At 22.8% G+C, this 23174-nt stretch overlaps 8 protein-coding genes across 8 annotated transcripts; 3 read left to right on the forward strand and 5 right to left on the reverse strand. All coding sequences in view use genetic code 6, as the record gives it.

Annotated features, from left to right (window-relative positions):
* Window positions 1-488: 488 nt before the first annotated feature.
* Window positions 489-2619, forward strand: TTHERM_00637060 (peptidase M1 family aminopeptidase; the record flags this gene model as incomplete). The annotated part of the gene is made up of 3 exons (XM_001032367.2): window positions 489-970; window positions 1108-2166; window positions 2220-2619. 3 exons carry the CDS (start codon window positions 489-491, stop codon window positions 2617-2619), a joined length of 1941 nt encoding a protein of 646 aa, XP_001032367.2.
* Window positions 2620-2903: 284 nt separating this feature from the next.
* Window positions 2904-5934, reverse strand: TTHERM_00637070 (transmembrane protein, putative; the record flags this gene model as incomplete). Its single annotated transcript, XM_001032368.2, has 4 exons — window positions 2904-4531; window positions 4652-5398; window positions 5452-5784; window positions 5850-5934. The coding sequence occupies 4 exons, from the start codon at window positions 5932-5934 to the stop codon at window positions 2904-2906; spliced, it is 2793 nt and encodes a 930-aa protein (XP_001032368.2).
* A 2785-nt stretch (window positions 5935-8719) lies between these two features.
* On the forward strand, window positions 8720-10902 carry TTHERM_00637080 (peptidase M1 family aminopeptidase; the record flags this gene model as incomplete). Its single annotated transcript, XM_001032369.2, has 3 exons — window positions 8720-9216; window positions 9395-10450; window positions 10509-10902. The coding sequence occupies 3 exons, from the start codon at window positions 8720-8722 to the stop codon at window positions 10900-10902; spliced, it is 1947 nt and encodes a 648-aa protein (XP_001032369.2).
* A 1232-nt stretch (window positions 10903-12134) lies between these two features.
* TTHERM_00637090 (transmembrane protein, putative) lies at window positions 12135-12695 on the forward strand (the record flags this gene model as incomplete). The annotated part of the gene is made up of 1 exon (XM_001032370.1): window positions 12135-12695. One exon carries the CDS (start codon window positions 12135-12137, stop codon window positions 12693-12695), a length of 561 nt encoding a protein of 186 aa, XP_001032370.1.
* Window positions 12696-14214: 1519 nt separating this feature from the next.
* Window positions 14215-16707, reverse strand: TTHERM_00637100 (protein kinase; the record flags this gene model as incomplete). Its single annotated transcript, XM_001032371.1, has 1 exon — window positions 14215-16707. The coding sequence occupies one exon, from the start codon at window positions 16705-16707 to the stop codon at window positions 14215-14217; it is 2493 nt and encodes an 830-aa protein (XP_001032371.1).
* Window positions 16708-17672: 965 nt separating this feature from the next.
* TTHERM_00637110 (protein kinase) lies at window positions 17673-19304 on the reverse strand (the record flags this gene model as incomplete). The annotated part of the gene is made up of 1 exon (XM_001032372.1): window positions 17673-19304. The coding sequence occupies one exon, from the start codon at window positions 19302-19304 to the stop codon at window positions 17673-17675; it is 1632 nt and encodes a 543-aa protein (XP_001032372.1).
* A 686-nt stretch (window positions 19305-19990) lies between these two features.
* On the reverse strand, window positions 19991-21046 carry TTHERM_00637120 (phosphatidylinositol 4-phosphate 5-kinase; the record flags this gene model as incomplete). Its single annotated transcript, XM_001032373.1, has 1 exon — window positions 19991-21046. One exon carries the CDS (start codon window positions 21044-21046, stop codon window positions 19991-19993), a length of 1056 nt encoding a protein of 351 aa, XP_001032373.1.
* A 30-nt stretch (window positions 21047-21076) lies between these two features.
* On the reverse strand, window positions 21077-22105 carry TTHERM_00637130 (tyrosine kinase domain protein; the record flags this gene model as incomplete). Its single annotated transcript, XM_001032374.1, has 1 exon — window positions 21077-22105. The coding sequence occupies one exon, from the start codon at window positions 22103-22105 to the stop codon at window positions 21077-21079; it is 1029 nt and encodes a 342-aa protein (XP_001032374.1).
* Window positions 22106-23174: the final 1069 nt, after the last annotated feature.

Raw genomic sequence — 23174 nt, forward strand, 5'->3', positions numbered from 1 at the left:
AGTTTAGTAGTTTAAAAATGTGAAATAAATTTATACAGGAATTCTTAATTATAAAAATATTATTTATTTATTTAAATCAAAATATTATTAAGGTTAAATTAAAAATAATAAGTAGATGTATTTTTTATAAAGAGTAAATAAATAAAAGAAAATAGTTTATCTTCATTATTAATAGAGTTATTTATTTTAATCTTTTATATCTAATAGAACAAATGTTTTTTTGTTAATTATTTTATAAACTATTTTTTTTTTATAAATTACTTAAATAAATCTTTTATACAAATATGAGTATTTAATTTGATGCTTGTGGTTACTTTTCTTCAATGAATTAAAATCTCAAGAAAAAAGTGATAATTCATTGATTATTGCCTTGAATAATATAGGATAGCAAGATTAATTAAGTAATTGATTACTCTGTATATTTAAAAATAGTATTATTCTAAGCTAAATTTCGATAAATCATAAATACTCAAAATAATTATTGGGCAATGAAACTTTAAATCTTGATTGCTACTTTGCTAATCTCAACTCTAACAGGAGTTTTGATAAGCAAAAAACAGTACTTTATTGGAAACCAAGGAGAAAGCAATATCCCAGATGATAGCACTCTCTCTAACATTTTAGATGTGCAGACAAAACATTTTCATTTAGAAATAGAAATTGATTTTGAATCAAAAAGTATATTTGGTAATTAAACACTTTCAATGGTTGCTTAAAAAAGCGGGGTTAAGTAGATAAATTTGGATGTTAGCAACTTATAAATCTATAAAGTAGTTGATCAAGAAGGAAATATCTTAAATTTCAACTACTTCAATCCTATCCCTAATATTTTCGGTGAATAATTACAAATATTTTTGAAAAATCCTACTATTGAAGGCAGAGTCTATAATTACACAATTACTTATAAGTCAGAAAACGCTTCTGCTTCATCATGGTTAACTCCTAAATAAACATCTTCTTAAGTTCTTCCGTAAAATATTACCTAAAGATTAAATATAGACTATCATATAACACAAATTTAACAAAAATAATTAAAATTACTTTACAATTTTGACAATATATAAAAGTTTTATTATTCGATCTAATTAATTTGATATTTTAATATAGATATCTTTATACTTAGTGCTAATCAGTTTACTGTAGAAGTTTGGCACCATTTTAGGATACTCCTTTTATTAAGGCAACTTATACTGCTAATGTAACAGTTGTTGATCCTATTGTTGTTTATTTAAGCGCTAATGTGACATAATCAACATAAGTACAAAAAGATAATCAAAATTATACAATATACTCATTTAGAAGTGATATCCCAATTGCATCTTATGTCTTCACTATTGTTGCAGGAAATGTAGTAGAGAGAAAGATTGGAAGAAGAACTTCAGTTATTAGTGAACCAACTAATATTGATTTTTATGCTTAGGAGCTCTCTGATCTTGAGCTTTATTTAGACACAGTTGAAAATTACACAATTCCTTATATTTGGGGATCTTACAAGATTGTAATATAGCCTCCTAGTTTCCCTATGGGCGGTATGGAAAACCCTCTTCTAACATTTGCTTCTCCTTCTATTATAGTAGGTGATAAAAGTGGAGTCTCTGTAGCAGTTCATGAAATAGCACATTCATGGACAGGTAACTAAGTCACTTGCAAGAATTGGAGAAATTTATGGATCAATGAAGGTTTTACTATGTACTTAGAAAGATAATCTGATTCAATAATGTTTGGTAAAGATTATGCTGTTGTAGATGCTATAGTTGGTAATGACACCATGGTTGATGATATGAATAACTTTGGAATGTAAAGCAATTACACTTCATTAAATCCAATGATATAAGGTTCAAACCCTGATGATGCTTTCTCTAACATTCCTTACGAGAAAGGTTATTAATTCCTCAAATATATTGAGAGTGTTATTGGATAAGACTTACTTTAACAATTTTTAAGATCTTACATCAGTGAATATTCATTAAAAAGCATCGATTATGAAGAATTGCAAGCATTTTTCAATAAATTTATCAAAATTAATCGCCAAAGAGATGCAAAGAAGTTACTTTCTTAAATTGATTGGGATACATGGATAAATTAACCTGGTATGCCTCCTGTCAATTTAAAATTTTAAACTGATACCATTCCTCTCATAAAATCATTAGCATAAAGCTATATTGAGTAAAATCATTTTAGTATAAATCTAAAAATATTAATTTTTTTTAATAAAAAAGCTTATAAGGTAAAGGATCTCCTGCCAATTACAAAGAATTCCTTGATTTTTCATTAAATGAAAAATGCATTTTCTTATAGTATTTGTTTGATCACACTAGTGAATATGATTCATAAGTTTTGATAAAAATTGATTAAGATTATAACTTAACAAATAGCTCAAATCAAGAAATTTCATGGAGATGGTTTAGAACAACTATCATGGTTGGCTATAATTCTGTCTAAGACAAAATAGAATAATTTTTAGGATTAACTGGGAGAATAAAAATGATTAAACCTGTATACTAGGCTTTTGTTTAAACTGGCTAAAAGTAGATAGCTCAAAATTATTTGGTATAGTATTAAGATTTCTATCATCCTTTGGCTGTATAGGCAATAAATAGAGTAATCAATGGAAATTGAACTTTAATAAAGCTTAAATTATAAAATCTATATAAATTTCTAAATACTAACATTTTATATAAAATAGTATGTCAATGTCAATGTAAATGATCAATTTATAAAAATTAAACAAAAATATTATTTTTATTTAAATTAAATATTAAATTACATTTATTAAAGTATAAAAGACAGACAAATGATAAATGATAATTAGTTAAAATTTATTTGAAATATTGATTGAAATGTTTAAAAAGTTAATTTTGGGATAGGGTTAGTAGAGTATTTTTAAATATTTTTGTTTGAAATCAATAAAGATTTTAGAGTTTTTTTTCTGAATCACTTGAATTAGATGTTAAAAAAGAAGAATCAATACTACTTTAGAGGCTTTAAGATTTATTTTCATTAATACTTCCTATTTCACTAAGTTAAATAGAGAAGATTTAATTATTTTGTAATTTTGGTATTTTATTTTTATTAATTGAGAAAATGTTGTGATTGGAATTAGAGTTGTATTCCTCTTTTAGCTCGTTTATTTATATAATTTATTATTTTTACTCACTTTCTTTGTTTTATGTTGGATCAATTAGTAAAATTGAATTTTTTTATTTTGATTAGTCAAAAACTGTAAAATTGGTATTACTGCTTTAGTTATTATTCATATTACTGTTTCCGTTTAAGTTAGTATCATTCAGGGCGTTAAGAATAAATTGGCTGTTTAAAGGCTCAGAACCTCTCGATTTGCTTTACTAGCTTTGCTTATAAGGACTAATTACTGGTGAAGGATTTAGTGATGAAACAGATATTCTAGGTATTCCAGCAATTGAACCTAATGAAAATCTAGAGTTGGCTCTATATTTTTTATAGCTTTACAGGAATTTTAATTCATTTAACTTTTCTTCCCTAATCTTAAACATCGAAGGGTTTTATCTTTCAAATCCGAATGGGCTAATTTGTAGTTATCTCAATGGATCTATTTGTTTAATCAATGGTATATTTGAATCACATATTTTGCGTTTATTTAATATTTTAACTATTGGAGCTAATTATATGTTGAATAATACTAAAAGGCACAGGATTACTAAAGTAATTTCAATACATTTTATTGTTTGTATTATTTATGATGATGAATATGTAATAGAATCGTTTGAAAATTTAATTTGGTCAATTTAAATTAAACAACATAATTTTAAAATATAGATAATCAACCAGATTATACTATTAATTATGTTAATAATATTATCTGAAGATTCCTTAAAAGGTCTTAAATATGCTAATACTATCAAATATATTGATTCTACCAGAAAAATACTGCAGAGCTAAGCAAGATACATACTCTGGAGAGATACAACAAGCAAAGGTATAACAATTACCTCTTTAAAAATAATAGAGAGATTATAATTTTTCTGTATCCATGTAGCGCTGTAACATCCGCTTTAGATCAAATTTTGATTTATATCTTAAATTGAAATAGTTTCTTAATAATCTAAAATTATCTATTAGTTATTATTTTATTTGTATAAAAAGATTAAAATTGAAACAACTATGAGAGAATTCACTATTACTAATACGATTTTCAAAGCAAAAAGACTATCGTTACTTAAACTTTGAGAGCTAATACAAGAATACACAATTTGTAGTATAACTCCTATCAGCATCACCTAAGTAGATATTATTAAAAGCTATATGAACACTCCACAAATATATTTTTTATAAGCTTCCAATATGCTATTTTATTTTTTAACCACCAATTAAATAATTTTGTATGTTAAAAATAAGTAAATAATTGCAAGCATAGCTCCTGAAGATGATAGTATGATATTTCCTTCAGCACTATTTTCATTGAATGAATAATTAATTTGTGATTAGCTTTCACTTGATTTGAAAGGTATGTTTACCCAACTGGTGGATTTTAATATCTTGAATGGATTAATATCTATTAATAAATATAAATTATTTAAAATTTTGGTAATTATGTGTTAATAGATGTAAGAAATAATTAAACAAGTATGTATTATAATCAAATAATAAATTAAAGTTAGTTAGTTGGTTTTACATTTGAATATTTCGAACAATCTTGACGTCTTTATGTTGGAGGAAGTGACTGATATTAAATTTAAAAAAAATATTTTTGATAATCCAAATAAAGTGTTTAGCAGGATTAAGTTCTTAGCTTTTAAGCAAGATAAGGCAATGCTTAGAGTGAATGAAGAAAGTAGTAAAAAATTTGCTAAACAAACAATAGTGGTAACAGCTGATTCACTATAATTTATGAGTTAGATATCAGTTATGCATTTGCCGTCATAATTATAATATTACTGCTTGCATATTTTGCATTAATCTTAAATTTCGCACACTAAGCAATTAGAATTCTAATTTTAACACGCAGTTTGGAATGTTAGAATCCTTTCTTATTTTTTAACATTTTTAATGTCTTCCTAATTATGATTGATTATATTTAATTTATAATTATCATAAGATAAGCTATTTTATTATTTCTATTTTTATTAAGACTGCTTAAATGAAAATTTCTAGAATAAAATATTCTGCATGTCAGATTTTATTTGTGAAATATCTTGTTGATTTATTTTTGATTATATTATGCAGTGCACATAAATAAATTATTAACCATCAAAAATGCAATTAATTTAATATTCTTAATTAATTTCAAAAGATAATTTTGTGGCAGATATTTTTTGCAATAACTAATCTGATCTATTTGTCTTATTATTAAATGCAATAGAATGCATCTATTCCATTAATTTTTATAGCTGAAACATATTTTAGATATCTAATCTGTTTTCTAATTTATTAAAAAAAACTATTAAAATATTTGAAAAGGAAAATATCTCTTACCATCAAATTCATTATTAACTGCGTTTATGCTAAAGATCCTTTGAATATTTTGAAAATTTTCATTTTAATCGGAAACAGTTATTAATTGTTAGAAATTAATTTAATTTATTTTTATGTTAAGATAGTTGAAAAAAGCATTTATTTCCTCTTATTTTTTTTCATCAACTAGCAGCGAGTTTTACTATTTTTTCTCTAACTATTCATATGCTATAATATTACAAATTGCTAACGTCTAGTTATTTAGCCCCTATTTATACCTGCAAGAGTATGCCATTTATTTAAAAGGCGAAAATTAATTTTTTTATAAGCTCTTCATAGAAAGTGAATTAATTTCTTTTTTTAAAATAAGTTGATGAATAAATTTATTTTGATAAGATTTAAATGAAATTATTTATTACTCGAAAATAATAAAAAAAGAGACAGTAGTATGTACATTAAGTATTAATATTGATTGAATTATTATTAAAATATAAGAAATATCATTTAAATTTCTATTTCTTTATTTATTTTTTTTCCTTTATTAATTTTTGAGAAAAAAATTTTTTATTAAAACAAAAGAATTCAATCAATATTAATTAATGTTTTACTTAATTTAAACTTAATTACAAGATAATCATTTATTAATTTTATTAAGATAAGTTATTATTTAATTTAATTTTAATCTTTGGAGTAAATAACTTAGATAATTTCACTAATATTTTACTAATCTTATTAATTAATACCACCAACAAATTAGTAATTTTGTAGATAATTTATTTTTATTTACTACAAAGACAAAAATAATATATTTAAAGGGAGAAAAAATATTCAAGAAAGAACTATCATCAAATATTACTATTGCTAGAATTTAATTTTTAGGAGAATTTATTTCTTCTATTTCAACTAATATTATCTTTGTAAGATTACATCTTTCCTTAATAAATTCCAAAATAATTGTATTTATTTTTGCTATTTTAGCCAATCAATTTATGATTATTATTTTTTTATTGAAATCTTTAGCCACTCTTTTTATTCACAGTTACTTTGTGTCATATTAAAAATTCTTTCTTAGTTTTTCTTAGTTTAGATTATGAGATGCTATCAGCTTTTATTGTTTGTAATTTGATTCATTCATAGTAAGTTTTCGTTTTGAATTTATTTTATAATCTATATTACTCCCCACTTCATTCCTATTTAGTGAGTTTAAATTTTTTTGGATTACATTAAGCAATATGCGATAATATGCTTTCAAATATTTCGAATGATGCTCATTTTTTAAATTTGATTTTCTTAGCAAATAAATTTAGCTAAAAGATTTTTGAAAATATAATTTTATATTTAATCAATCATTCATCCTAAAAATACATTTTCAAAATTTTTAACATTATTTTAATAGTACTAAAAAATGTAATCTAAAAAACATACAGAATTTCACTTTAATCTCTAAAAAAAAAATTTAGTATATTTTATTATTATATTTAAAGATATTTATTAATAGCGATACTCTTTTTGTTTCATTATTATTATCTTACTCTAAATTTTATGTTAAACAAAATTTTTTTTAAATTATCATGAATTTATGAGAAATTAATTAATGTAAATAATATATAAGTAATATTTAATTTAATTAAATATTATTATTAAAATTAAATTAAATATTATTATTAAAATTAAATTAAATATTATTATTAAAATTATAAAATTAAATTAAATACAGATAGATAGTGATGTTCCTGATTTTTTTAACAAGTAATTAAATTGAAACAATCTTTATACTGTTAATTTAAAATCTTACTGCTTTTCACTTTTATAAAATCATATACTAATAAAATTTATTCATTAACTTTAAATAACTTTCAATATTTCTCTTATAGCTAATTTTGAAATATTATATTCTAAAATATCACTAAGAATTCTGAATTAATATTATTACATAAAATGTTAAATTAATTATTTTATTTGATGTATAAAATTTCAAGATTTATTTTGTAAGTTTAATATTTTTAAAACAATTATTACCAAATCAATTTAAGCTTATTTATTTAATTAGCAAATATTAGTTTTTTTTTATTAAATTTAATAATTTTTTTTAAGTTAGATGAAGAAATCTATTAAAAAATAGTATTCACATCAACTGTTTTTCTCATTTTAAATAATAATAAATAAATTATTTCTATTTTAATTTCTTTTATAAAAATAAATGAATAAACAAATATCCACAGAATCATCTATGATATTTAACTATTCAATATTAAAAAATACTAAGTACAGGTACAAAATATTTTTAAACTAACATGTTACTATATAAAAAGAATAACATTGTTATAATTAAAATTAGATGAAGATAAATGTTTTAGGAAAACGACCAATTGTAAAATAAAATATCAGAATTAAATTAATTAATTATTTGTAAAAATATTAAAATGTCATTCAAATCTAACTCTTTACAAATTTATATTAAACTATACATATCATATCATATCCAAAGTACTTCAACATATTAACAGACAATTATTTTTTTTAGTACCCTCTATAATCGTATGAATTCACATCAGTAATTATGTATGTCTATCTATCTAATAGACTTGAATATTTTAATTAACTTTATATTTTTTTAAATTTTAACATTAAATAAGGATAATATGTTAATGAAAATAATTAAATAAATTATTATTAAAAAAAGAAAGAATGAATGAATTTTAAACATAAATTTAAATAAGCTATTTATTTTTAGTGATTTATGAATTAATTACAATTTATTTTAACATAATTTATATTAATTTTATTACATAAAATATCTCAAAATATTGAATTATTTATTCTAATATATTCTATTCAAATTGAAAAACCATGTTTATTTAATGGTATTTTATAAAAGAAATTATTTACTCTATATTTTCCTCTTTAAAAAGAATTATAAAAAAAGATAAATTGATTTATAAATAGAAAGATATAATTTAACAAAATCTGAAAATAATTAAAAAAATTATTTTTAAAAAAAGAAAGAATGAATGAATTTTAAACATAAATTTAAATAAGCTATTTAATTTTAGTGATTTGTGAATTAATTACAATTTATTTTAACATAATTTATATTAATTTTATTACATAAAATATCTCAAAATATTGAATTATTTATTCTAATATATTCTATTCAAATTGAAAAACCATGTTTATTTAATGATATTTTATAAAAGAAATTATTTACTCTATATTTTACTCTTTAAACAGAATTCTAAAAAAAGATAAATTGATTTATAAATAGATAGATATAATTTAACAAAATCATATGAACCTAAAATATAAAGCAATTATTCTTTTATTAGCAGGTTTAGCTGCTAGCTTTGTGCTTATAAATAGCATACATAAAAAAGAGTATGACGATTCACTGGGAGTCAGAGTTCCTTATGTTGATCAGACTAGTTACTCCAACTTACTAGAAATTAAAACCACTCACTTCCATTTAGACATTTAACTTGATTTTTCATTAAATTAAATTAATGGAACATAAACACTATTCATGACAGCAACTAGAAGTGGCGCTAGTCATCTTGATTTAGATATTGATGGAATATAGGTATAATAAGTCAGAGAAGAAAGTTAAGGTGAGCTAAAATTTGTAGTTAACTATCCTAAAGAAGTAGTAACTGGTGAACAGTTGTCCATTTCTCTAAAAGAACCTCTAATTAAAGGAAAATAATATATTTTCTACATAGATTATTCGGTTTAGAATTCTTCAGCATCATCATGGTTGACTCCATAATAAACAGCTTCCAAAATTTTACCGTAATTATTAATCTAATTGAAACCAAATAATATTTTATTTCAATACCAATTGCATATTTTAATTAACTAACAACTTACATTTTGATAGATAATTTCTATTAGAAAGTTTAGTAAGTGGGTTTAATACAAAGTAAAAGTTAAAGATTAATGATAATAAATAACTTTTTAAAAATAATAGTTACTTATTTACTTAGTGTGAATCAACATATTGCAGAAGTTTAGCACCATTCTAGGACTCTCCCTATATCAAATCTACTTATTCTGCTAATGTAACTGTTTAGGATCCAATAAACATATTTTTAAGTGCTAATTTAACCTCAAAAATACCTCACCCAACTTTAAAAGACTACTCTATTTACTCTTTTAGAATGGATATTCCTATACCTTCTTATCTTTTCACTATTGTAGCTGGTAATGTAGTCCTTTAAATGATAGGTGAAAGAACTGGTGTTATTAGTGAACCTACTCACATTTAGGCATATGCAAACGAATTGAGTGATTTAGAACTGTATTTGTAAACTTTAGAAAATTACACTATTCCTTACACATGGGGTAACTATCAAATTGTTATACTACCTCCTAGTTTCCCATTCGGAGGTATGGAAAATCCACTAGTTACATTTGCTTCTCCTTCAATAATTGTAGGTGATAAAAGTGGTGTTTAAGTTGCCATCCACGAAATTGCTCATAGTTGGTTTGGAAATTTAGTTACTTTGCTTAATTGGAGAAATGTGTGGATTAATGAAGGTTTAACTGTTTATCTTGAACGTTAAGCAAATTTAATTTTAGGAGGAGAAGATAATTATCTTATTGATTCTTATGTTGGAAATAATACTTTGATGGATGACATGAATGGATATGGACTTAATAGTAACTATACTTCTTTGCATCCTTTCGTTAAAGGAACAAATCCAGATGATTCCTTTTCTAACGTTCCTTATGAAAAAGGTTTTTAATTTGTAGCCTACCTAGAGACTGTTGTTGGTAAAGAATTCTTGCAAGGCTTTTTGCGCTCTTATTTGCAAAAATTCAAATATCAAAGTATTGATCATGTCACATTCCGTGAATTTTTCACTGAATACTTGATTCTCAATAACCCTAGAAAGGCATCCAAGATCTTAACTCAAATAAATTGGGATGCTTGGATTAATGGAGTTGGCTTACCTCCTGTCATTCTGAACTTCACAACCCCAATAGTCCCTGAAACATAATAATTAGCAAAAGATTATATAAGGTATTCTGATTTTGTTTAAATGTTTTTTTAATAAAATTTAAATAATATATTAAAATAGTTTAAATGGAACTGCATCTCCTAGCAATTACGATTTCTTCAACTAAATCACCTTAAATGCAAAGACTATATTTTTGTAATATCTATTTGATAATTTAAGTTCAGTGAACACAGCTATCATTTAAAGAATCGATTAAGACTACTAACTCTCCAACAGCACTAACATGGAACTCTAATGGAGATGGTATAGAGTAACAATCAAGGTCGGTTATAATGCTAATATTGAATAAATTCATTCCTTCCTTGGAAGTATTGGAAGATTAAAAATGATATCACCAGTTTACTAAGCTTTAGTTGAGACAAATTAAAAAGCTTTAGCATAGCAATATTTCAATGAATACTAAAACTTTTATCATCCTATCGCTGTAATTGCTATCAAAAAGATTGTCTAATGAGTACTCACTTGAACGAAAAATAATAAATAAAGCATTAATAAAAGTATTAAATTTTATTTTAGCTTTATTTAAGTTCTTATAAAAGAATTTTAAATATTTTGTATCAATTTTACACAACAGACTAAAATTATTAATTTAAAAAAACAAAGGTTTATTTATAATTTATGAATAGCTAAAACCATACTTATAATTTTTGTAACAAAAAAAGATTTATTTGCTAATTATCTTTAAATAAAGTTTATGAATATTTTACAGTCTTTTCTAAACTATAAATGTATTTTTGTACTTCTTATCCTTTTAAAAAAATTCTTATTACTGTTGTTTCTTTGTTAATACCTGTTTTAAAATTTAGATTCTAAAATGATTCCTAACACTCTTGTCAAAATAATTTTTTGGAATAAAAAATACAAAAAACTATTACATTAATCTTTGTTGATTAGCATTTTAAATTTAATAAAAATTGAAATAAAATAATATATGTTAAAATTTGAGTTCAAGAGATTTGGACTTAGACTTAATTAATTTGATATTGAGAAGATTTTGATTAAAACTTCTATCTGGAATATTTAGTACTTAAGTGTGTGGTGAATTAGTTTTTAAGTAAAATAGACTATTTAAAAAATTAAATTCAACTGATAACTATTTATTTAATGTGATAAATCTATTTCAACAACAAGGTTTTTTTAGGGTTTTAGGCAAAGCTCAATTTAATTATTTACTTGATTATGGAAAACCTTTTTCTTTTACATTTAGTTTTTTATTTTTACTCATAAAGATAATTCTCAATAATCTGAAATGTGTTAGCTACGAGCAAGCAAGTTTTTCATTCTTACTCATTCATTATACAACTCTAGTTTCTATGGATTCATTTAGTTTTTGAAATAAATATATAAAAAATTTATTTTAAGATAAAACTTTATTGATAGTATTGTAAAACTTTTTCAAAAAATGGAAGAAGTCAATTTTTTTACAACTTTCATCTATTTTTTTACAATCATTCATTCGTTAGATAAGCTTAATTGTAGGTTTAAAGGAAAACAAGAAAGAATTTAGACTAATTTATTTTTTAATAAAAGAAAAATTAAATTAAAAATACAGATTAGATCTACCTTATCAGAATTAATTAACGTTTAAGTAACATTCAAAAATCCCAATTTAAATAGTAGTGTGGTCTACGAGTATTTATTAAAATTATAATAATTAAAAATTTTAGAAAACAAAAGATTTTTAGAATGGTAACAAAAGTTTTTGCAACTACTTTGATTTCCTTGCTTTTGATCACTGGAGCCGTATATTACTTCAGCTAAAGTAAAAGTATGCTCAATGACTTCCATGGAAATTTGACTCCTACTGAACACATGCTTTGCAAGGCTCAACAATTTTAACAGAATGACTACACTTGTATTGATAGTTTTCGTGATATGGAATGCTAACAACATTACTACAGTTTTCTCAGTCAATACAGATAAAATGAAACTAAATTTTACGAAATTTACAAAAGATAGCCTGAAGATGTAAAGTATGTAGTAGACGGATGGAATAAATCTTGCAACACTTTCGAGCACTACAGAAGATGTGGAGATGCAGAATACCTATTTACTCACTGCGTCTTTTCAGGACAAGTCTCTGACTGCTCTATTGAAAACAGAGAATATATCGAAGCTGCTTGGGAATGCTCAAATGTTCCAGATGGTATTCCTTTCTGGAATGTAGATCTCTACTCTGCTAATTGCATGACTGGAATCGTTCATTTGGCTAAAGGTTCTTTGGCTGAAGCTTTAGCTTGTAAATGAGCTAGCTGAATAACAGACATTTTATATATTAAAATAAGATACAGTCAATATTTGATTTATTATTATATAATTATAAAATAATATATATTAATTTTGTGCTTAAAAATAGTATTTTCTTTTATAAATTGTCATTTTTTAATTTTAAACTTATTTTTAAAGCAATGAATTGTAACCTCAAGTTTTTTTTAATAATTACCATAAAATACATACATGATTTTTTATGAAGAAATATTTTTACTCATTAACACGAAAAGTATAATAGTTATATTTTTAAATTCCTATTAACTGAAAAATAAATAATATTAACTAAAACTGAAAAAATTAATAATAAAAAATAATTTATTATCATCAAAGACAAGCTTAATAGAAAATATAATAAAAATGATTTATTTTATATACATGCTTTTATGCTTGACTTCATAACATCAGTCATAAAAATCTCACTAAAAATAGGCCAAAAAAGTGAAAACCTATTTAAAATAACAGAAGAAATATTTAAATAGAGTCTTGAGAAATAAGTAATTGCATAAAATGTTTGTTTTATGAAATTAAACAGTTATAAATTGAAATATAACTACTCCAATCAAATAGAAAATGTTAAACATTAGCATCATGTTGCAATTAACTTTATTTTCTCTTTTAGAGATTAATCTGATTCACTTCCATCACTAGTTATATTTTATAAATTAATTTACTATTGCTGAGCTGACTTCTTTTCATTAGCAAGATACCCTATTCTAATCTACTCACTTTTTATCCAATATTATCATTTACTTCATTTATATTTGGATTTTGGTGATTCTGCATTTTTTGTTTTATTTTTACTTTTTTAGATAATTTTTTGAAATTAATTATTAAAACATTAAAAAAAATAAAATTATTACTTTGATGTAAGAAATATTTCTCTTTTTTATTTTCTTTTTGAAAATCTATTAGAAAATATAAATTATAAATTGAAAAACACGAAAATTAATTAGAAGAAAAAAATGATACTGCTCAGCTTATCTAAGTAAATAACAAAAGAAATAAGTTAGGTATTCATTAAAATCCTTTCTTATTTTGCAAATATTGTTAGTTTTTTCTAAATTATTATAAACTAAAGTTAAAAATCTAAAATAAACTATTAAATATTAATTGCTTGATTAAAATATTTTGAGATAATTTTTAGAAATTCCATAAAATTTTTTATACCAAAAATTTATTTTATTATTAAAATTAATTTAAAAATGATGAGTTCTAAAAATAAAATTTAAAAAAACACTAGAACATTAAAACATATTTTTAGGTTTATAATTAAATCTTAAATTTTATTAGATAAAAAAACTTTTTTGGTCATATTTTAGTGTCATGTCATATTCGCTATAAAATAAATTCCTTTTCCATTAAAATTACCATTTTAGAACTATCCTTCATAATTATGACCTTTTCTTGATTCTAAAATTCCAAAACCATAAAATATATCATTTATCCATTCACATTCATATTTCTTTGAGATATTTATTTAACTTTTATAAAGTATTCACTTACCACTTATTTCATCATTTTTAAAGTTTCCTTCATATTTATCTCCATTCCAGTATTCTAAAGTACCTTTGCCTTCTTTCTTACCTTTAACCCAATAGCCTTCATATTTTTTTCTAATGTCATTTTCACTATAAAAATAAATACCTTTTCCATTAAAACTACCATTTTAGAATTATCCTTCATACATATCACCTTTTCTATACTCTAAAATTCCAAAACCTTCAAATTTATCATTTACCCATTCACCTTCGTATTTCTTTAAGATACTTGTTTCACTGTAATAAAGTATTCCTTTGCCAATTTTTTAACCATTTTTGAAATTTCCTTCATATTTATCTCCATTCAAATATTCTATTCCTTTTCCATTAAAACTACCATTTTAGAACTATCCTTCATACTTATTACCATTTCTAAATTCTAAAATTCCAAAACCTTCAAATTTATCATTTGCCCATTCACCTTCGTATTTCTTTGAGATATTTGCTTCATTATAATAAAGTATTCCTTAACCACTTCTTTAATCATTTTTGAAATTTCCTTTATATTTATCTCCATTCCAGTATTCTAAAGTACCTTGGCCTTCTTTCTTGTCATTAACCCAATAACCTTCATATTTTTTTCTAATGTCATTTTCACTATAAAAATAAATTCCTTTTCCATTAAAAATATAGTTTTAGAACTACCCTTCATACATGTCACCGTTCCTAAATTCTAAAATTCCAAAACCTTCAAATTTATCATTTGCCCATTCACCTTCGTATTTCTTTAAGGTATTTGCTTCACTATAATAAAGTATTCCGTTACCACTTTTTTAACCATTTTTGAAATTTCCTTCATATTTATCTCCATTCAAATATTATTTTCCTTTTCCATTAAAACTACCATTTTAGAACTATCCTTCATACTTATCACCATTTCTAAATTCTAAAATTCCAAAACCTTCAAATTTATCATTTACCCATTCACCTTCATATTTTTTTCTAAAGGCATTATCACTATAAAAATAAATTCCTTTTCCATTAAAAATATAGTTTGAGAACTATCCTTCATATATATCACCGTTTCTAAATTCTAAAATTCCAAAACCTTCAAATTTATCATTTACCCATTCACCTTTGTATTTCTTTAAGATACTTGTTTCACTATAATAAAGTATTCCTTTGCCGCTTCTTTAACCATTTTTGAAATTTCCTTCATATTTATCTCCATTCAAATACTCTATTCCTTCTCCATTAAAACTACCATTTTAGAACTATCCTTTATACATGTTACCATCTCTAAATTCTAAAATTCCAAAACCTTCAAATTTATCATTTACCCATTCACCTTCGTATTTCTTTGAGATATTTACTTCACTAAAATAAAGTATTCCTTTACCACTTCTTTAATCATTTTTAAAATTTCCTTCATATTGATCTCCATTCCAGTATTCTAAAGTACCATTACCTTCTTTCTAATCATTAACCCAATCACCTTCATATTTTTTTATAATCTTTTATTCGCTATAAAAGTAAATTCCTTTTCCATTCATCTTTCCCTCTTTCATTTCACCTTAGTACCTATCACCATTTTAAAACTATTTTACAACAATTTATCCTTTTTGATTGTCTGAGTTACTCTTCTCAAACTATTTCAATTCATCTAAACAAAATTGAAGATGAATTCTATTTTTAGGTTCTACGCTCATCATTTGAAAAGCTAAATTAACTAACTCTTTACACGGGTTTTCTTAAATAGAAGGAAATATCCCTTTCTTTATATTAATCATATTCAAACCAAATATGTTTATATTACAAAGAAAGCAAATAATACATCCTACTGAGTAAATATCAGATTATTTACTAAGTTTACCTTCAATTTATTCTGGGGACATATAATCCAAACTTCCACCTTTTGAAATAGTGTGAGATTTAGATCCTAAGAGTTATTTAGACATTCCTAAATCACATATTTTTATTTTATCATCATCATTGATAAGAATATTTTAAGGCTTTAAGTCGCTGTGTATAATATTTTTATCATGAATAGCTAAAACACCTTCAATAATTTAAGTACAAATTTCAACGATTTCTTCTTTTTTAATATCGTTTTGTTTAAAAAAGTTAAACAGATTACCTTTTTAACAAAACTCTGAAATGATAAAAAAGCATTCATTGTCTTCATCGTAAAGCTGCTAATAACTTTTGATGACGTTGGGATGATTAATTAAAAGGCATTTCTAATATTCTTAAATATTTTCTTTTAAAATATCAGCATTTGTTACAATGATAATCTTTATAGCTACATATCTTTTGCTATTCGAAGAATCAATAGCTTTCATAACAACACCGAAACTTCCAGAATCTATCAATTAAACTACAAGGTAGCCATATTATGATAGAAAGTTTATAGATTGCTAAATTTAGTTAGAAGTTATATAACTTTATTTACTTTGCAAAAAATCTTTGATTTCCTCTTTGCTTAGCTTTTAAACTTCTTTGTTTTACATTTTAAAATCCAATATTTAAATTAATTAATTAATCAATTAATAAATAAATATTCTAATTAATCTATAAATAAATAAGTTAATCAAAAAAAATAATAAATCTTTAATTTTAAATGATAACCACAATCTTTTAATTAGATGATTATAACAAATAATAATTTTTTATATTTAGTAATAAAGCCTTTTTTTATTATTTTTAAAATTATATTTTTATTTTAAATTAAATAAATATTTTTATAACAGTTTTATGAATTATAATATTATACTTTTAATTTTTTTTATTGAAGTTAAATGAAATAAAAATATTAAAACTCACTTAAATTTTTTTAGCTTTTAAAAACCTCTATTTTCACTTTAAGATTGAAATAATTTTTCAATAATTTAAATAAAATTCTAACTAAATTTACTTTAAAATTTTCATTATAATAATTAAGCATATTATTTTTTTAAATAATAATCAATTATAAATTTAAAATTTAATACATCATTTTAGTTAAGTAACTCTTATTACAAATTTATAATATTTTATACAATATTTAATTTATTTTAATATAAAAAATTATTAAATTGATCAATTTATTAAATATTTAAATCATAATTTATAAGATTTAATTATTTAAAACTAGTGTTGAGCAAAATTATTTGATATAATTTGTTACAATTCGTGTATGTAGCATTGAAAAAGACAGTACCTTAGGGTACTATATGTATATATATTTAAAATTATTATTTTTATGTTTTTAAATGCTATTAGTTAAATAAATTCTATAAGGGAAAAATGAAAATTAAAGAAAGCAATTTAAATATTAAAATGAATTAATGAGATAAAAATCAAACCTTTTATTAGTATTACAAATAAATCTGAATTTTTATTAGATAACTCCGTTTTTATAGTCAAAAACAAAAAAAAATAACTATTATATAAAATAGCTCAAAACTATTAATATTTATTTATTTTTATAATATTTTCAATTAGTTTAAAATTTATCATCAATCCACTCACCATTAAGTTTTTAACCATTTTAATCTAATTAGATTCCTTTTCCATTCTTTTTCCCATTCTTGAAGTTTCCTTCATATTTAGTACCATTTTTATACTCTAAAATTCCAAAGCCTTCCTATTTATCATTAACCCATAATCCATCATAGCTCTTTTTAATATCATCTTCTTTATAGTAGAAGATTCCCTTTCCATTAAATTCACCATTTTTAAACTACCCTTCATACCTATTCCCATTTTTATATTCCATAATTCCAAAGCCATCTTTTTAATTACTAGCCCACTATCCTTCATACTTCTTTATATTGTCGCCTTGTTTATAGTAGTAGATTCCCTTTCCATTAAAATCATCATTTTTGAATTATCCTTCATACTTATTCCCACTTTTATATTCCAAAATACCAAAGCCATCTTTTTGATTATTAACCCACTATCCTTCATACTTCATTTTATTATCACCTTCTTTATAATAGTAGTAAATTCCCTTTCCATTAAAACAATCGTTTTTGAAGTATCCTTCATACTTATTCCCACTTTTATATTCCAAAATACCAAAGCCATCCTTTTTATCATTAACCCACTATCCTTCATACTTCTTTCTTATATTATCTTCTTTATAGTAGTAGATCCCTTTTCCATTCATCTTTCCATCTTTCACTTCACCTTCGTATCTATCACCATTTTAAAACTATTTTACAACAATTTCTCCTTTTTGATTGTGTGAGTTAATCTTCTAAAACTATTTCAACTAATCTAAAGAATCTTGAAGCTAAATTCTATTTTTAGGCTCTACACTCATCATTTTAAAAGCTAAATTAACTAACTCTTTAAAGCAATTTTCCTATATAGGAGGAAATATCCCTTTCTTTATATTAACCATATTCAAACCAAATATGTTAACATTACAAAGAAAGCAAATAATACATCCAACTGAATATATGTCAGATTATTTACTAATCTTACCTTCAATTTATTCTGGTGACATATAATCCAAACTTCCACCTTTGGAAATGGTGTGAGATTTTGATCCTAAAAGTTATTTAGACATTCCTAAATCACATATTTTTATTTTATCATCATCATTGATAAGAATATTTTAAGGCTTTAAGTCGCTGTGTATAATATTTTTATCATGAATAGCTAAAACACCTTCAATAATTTAAGCACAAATTTCAACAATTTCTTCTTTTTTAATATTGTTTTGTTTAAAAAAGTTAAACAGATTACCTTTTTAACAAAACTCTGTAATGATAAAAAAGCATTCATTCTCTTCATCATAAAGCTACTAATAATTTTTGATGACGTTGGGATGATTAATTAAAAGGCATTTCTAATATTCTTAAATGTTTTCTTTTAAAATTTCAGTATTTGTTACTATGATAAGCTTTATTGCTACATATCTTTTGCTATTCGAAGAATCAATAGCTTTCATAACAATACCAAAACTTCCAGAATCTATCAATTAAACTACATGGTAGCCATATTATGATAGAAAGTTTATAGATTGCTAAATTTAGTTAGAAGTTATTTAACTTTATTTACTTTGCAAAAAATCTTTGATTTCCTCTTTGCTTAGCTTCTAAACTTCTTTGTTTTACATTATAAAAACCAATATTCTAATAAATCTATTAAAAAATATATTTTTTTAATAAATATTAAACTAAATATAGTTAATCAACAAATATACAATTAATCATTAGTTTTAAATGAGGATCACAATAAAGAAAATATAAATTTTTATTTCAACTAATATGGTCAAATAAATAAAAAATAAAATGTACCATAAGTTCTGTTTATTTAAATGTGACCTTAAGGGAAATTTAATAAAAATATTTTATATTTTTAAAAATCTAAAATTTTAAAAAAGCTGTTAATTAAAATAATTACCTAGAATCAATCATTCGCAATAATCTGCAAATCTTCTTATAAATAATATTCTCAATATAAATTTAATATTTTTATTAAACTAATTAGAAAATTTATTACTAAACTTATCAATAATTCAAATTTAAATATATCAAAATTGACCCAAAAATTATGATTTCTAAAAACAAAAATAGTAATAATTTACAAATTTTTAGGAAAAATTCTTATTTTTAAGTTTTTAAATGCTGGTAATTTAATAAATTCGATAAGGGATAAATGAAAATTAAGGAAAGCAAACAAAATCTTAATATTAGTGAATGAGGTAAAAATAAAATAATTTTTAAGGATTACACTGAAGTTTTATAAGATAACTCAACTTTTATTGTCAAAAAAAAAATAATAACTATTATATCAAATAGTTCAAAACTATTAATATTTACTTATTTTATAATATATTTAATTATTTTAAAATTTATCATCAATCCACTCACCATTAAGTTTTTAACCATTTTAATCTAATTAGATTCCTTTTCCATTCTTTTTCCCATTCTTGAAGTTTCCTTCATATTTAGTACCATTTTTATACTCTAAAATTCCATAGCCTTCCTATTTATCATTAACCCATTATCCTTCATATCTCTTTCTAGTATCATCTTCATTATAGTAGTAGAAGATTCCCTTTCCATTAAAATGATTATTTTTAAACTACCCTTCATACATTGAGCCATTCTTCCATTCAAAAATTCCAAAACCTTCAAACTAATCATTTACCCATTCACCTTCATATTTCTTTGAATCATATCTTTCACTGTAATATATTACTCCTTTGCCATTTCTTGAGCCATATTTGAAATTACCTTCATATCTACTCCCATTTTTATATTCCATAATTCCAAAACCTTCTTATTTATCAGAGACCCACTCTCCTTCATACTTTTTTTCTTAATCTTAATCACTATAATAGTAAATTCCTTTTCCATTAAAATCACCATTTTTAAAATACCCTTCATACCTCTAGCCACTCCTCCATTCCAAAATTCCAAAGCCTTCAAACTAATCATTTAACCATCCACCTTCGTATTTCTTTGAATTATTTGTTTTACTGTAATATAATACTCCTTAGCCATTTCTTGAGCCATTTTTGAAATTACCTTCATACCTATTTCCATTTTTATATTCCATAATCCCAAAACCTTCTTATTTATCCGAGACCCACTCTCCTTCATACTTTTTTTCTGAATCTTAATCTCTATAATAGTAAATTCCTTTTCCATTAAAATCACCATTTTTAAATTACCCTTCATACCTCGAGCCGCTCCTCCATTCAAAAATTCCAAAACCTTCAAACTAATCATTTACCCATTCACCTTCATACTTCTTTGAATCATATGTTTCACTGTAATATATTACTCCTTTGCCATATCTTGAGCCACTTTTGAAATTACCTTCATACATATTCCCATTTTTATACTCCATAATTCCAAAACCTTCTTATTTATCAGAGACTCACTCACCTTCATATTTTTTTTTTGAATCTTGCTCTCTATAATAGTAAATTCCTTTTCCATTCATCTTTCCATTTTTCATTTCACCTTCGTATCTATCACCATTTTAAAATTACTTTACAATAATTTCTTGTTTTCGTTTTTGATTATCTGAGTTACTCTTCTTAATTAATTTCAACTAATCTAAGCAATCTTGAAGCTAAATTCTATTTTTAGGCTCTACACTCATCATTTGAAAAGCTAAATTAACTAATTCTTTATAGGAGGTTTCTTATATAGAAGGAAATATCCCTTTCTTTATATTAACCAAATTCAAACCAAATATGTTAATATTACAAAGGAAGCAAATAATACATCCAACTGAGTAAATGTCAGATTATTTACTAATCTTACCTTCAATTTATTCTGGGGACATATAATCTAAACTTCCACCTTTTGAAATGGTCTGAGATTAGGATCCTAATAGTTATTTAGACATTCCTAAATCGCATATTTTTATTTTATCATCATTATTAATAAGAATATTTTAAGGCTTTAAGTCGCTGTGTACAATATTTTTATCATGAATAGCTATAAGACCTTCAATTATTTAAGAGCAAATTTCAATAATTTCTTCTTTTTTAATATTATTTTGCTTAAAAAAGTTAAACAGATTACCTTTTTAACAAAACTCTGTAATGATAAATTAGCATTCATTCTCTTAGTCATAAAGCTGCTAATAATTTTTGACGACGTTCGGGTGATTAATTAAAAGGCATTTCTAATATTCTTAAATATTATCTTTTAAAATGTCAATATTTGTTACTATGATTAGCTTTATTGCTACAAATTTTTTGTTATTCTAAGAATCAAAAGCTTTCATAATAACACCGAAACTCCCAGAATCTATCAATTAAACTACATGGTAGCCATATTATGATAGAAAGTTTATAGACTGCAAAATTTAGCTAGAAGTTATTTAACTTTTTTTGCTTTGCAAAAAATCTTTGATTTCCTATTCGCTTATCTTCTAATCTTTTTTGCTTTACATTTTAAAATCCAATATTCTAATCTCTTAATAAATATTCTAATTAATCTAAAAATAAATATTTTTACAATAAATATTAAACTAAGTATTTAATGAAAGAAACAATAAATCTTTAGTTTTATATGAGAACCATAAAAAAATAAAAATAAATTTTTATTTCAATAGAATATTGTCAAATATAGCATATGAATAAGCTATAAATTAGATTAATAAAATAAGTAATAATTTTTTTATTTAGACATTAAGATTTTTTTATCAATTTTAAAATAAAATTATTTATTCTAATATTTTATGAATTACAATATTATAATGTTAATTTATTTTTATTGAAGTAAAAATTTATAAAAATAGTAAAATTTTATTATTTTTTTAGTTGGGTTGAAAGAATTTTTAAATAAAATAAAACCTAAATTTATTTTAATTTATTTTACAGTTAATTAATTTAAATAATTTATTTATCTCATAAATTTATTAAAATAAAAATGAAAAATAATTCTTAAATTTTATGAGCTATTAACAAATATAATAACCAAGTTTTAAATATACTTAATTCAAAAATTATATTTTAACAGAAGCATATTTTAATAAAATAAACTGAATAACTCCTACTAAATGTATATTTTATTTTTTATAATATGTTTTTATTGTAAACTCTTTGTAGAATAATATTTCTTTTTCTTATCCTCTTTCATCTTTTTCTCTTCTAATATATAAGTAAGGCTCCTATAAATATTCTATTACTTTAAATGGCTTGATTATAGTTTGTTTTCTATCTAAATTTTGGTGTCATGCAAATATTTTAATGGATTTAAAGCTAAATAATCATCATTTTATATAATAAAATCTTATGTATGAGATTATACTTTAATCTAATTGGTTTTTTCTCCAACATTATCATTTAACTAGTTTGTATTTGGATTTTAATGATTCAGTATGTCCTGTTCATTTTGGTTTTTTAGATAATTTATTTAAATTAATTATTCATACATTAAAAAAAAAATTACTACATCAAAGTAATAATATTTCTCTTTTTTATTTTATTTTTTTGAACAAAATTGACCCAAAAAATTAT

The sequence above is a fragment of the Tetrahymena thermophila genome (genome assembly GCF_000189635.1).
Source record: "Tetrahymena thermophila SB210 genomic scaffold scf_8254528, whole genome shotgun sequence".
In the NCBI taxonomy this organism is placed as follows: Eukaryota; Ciliophora; class Oligohymenophorea; order Hymenostomatida; family Tetrahymenidae; genus Tetrahymena; species Tetrahymena thermophila.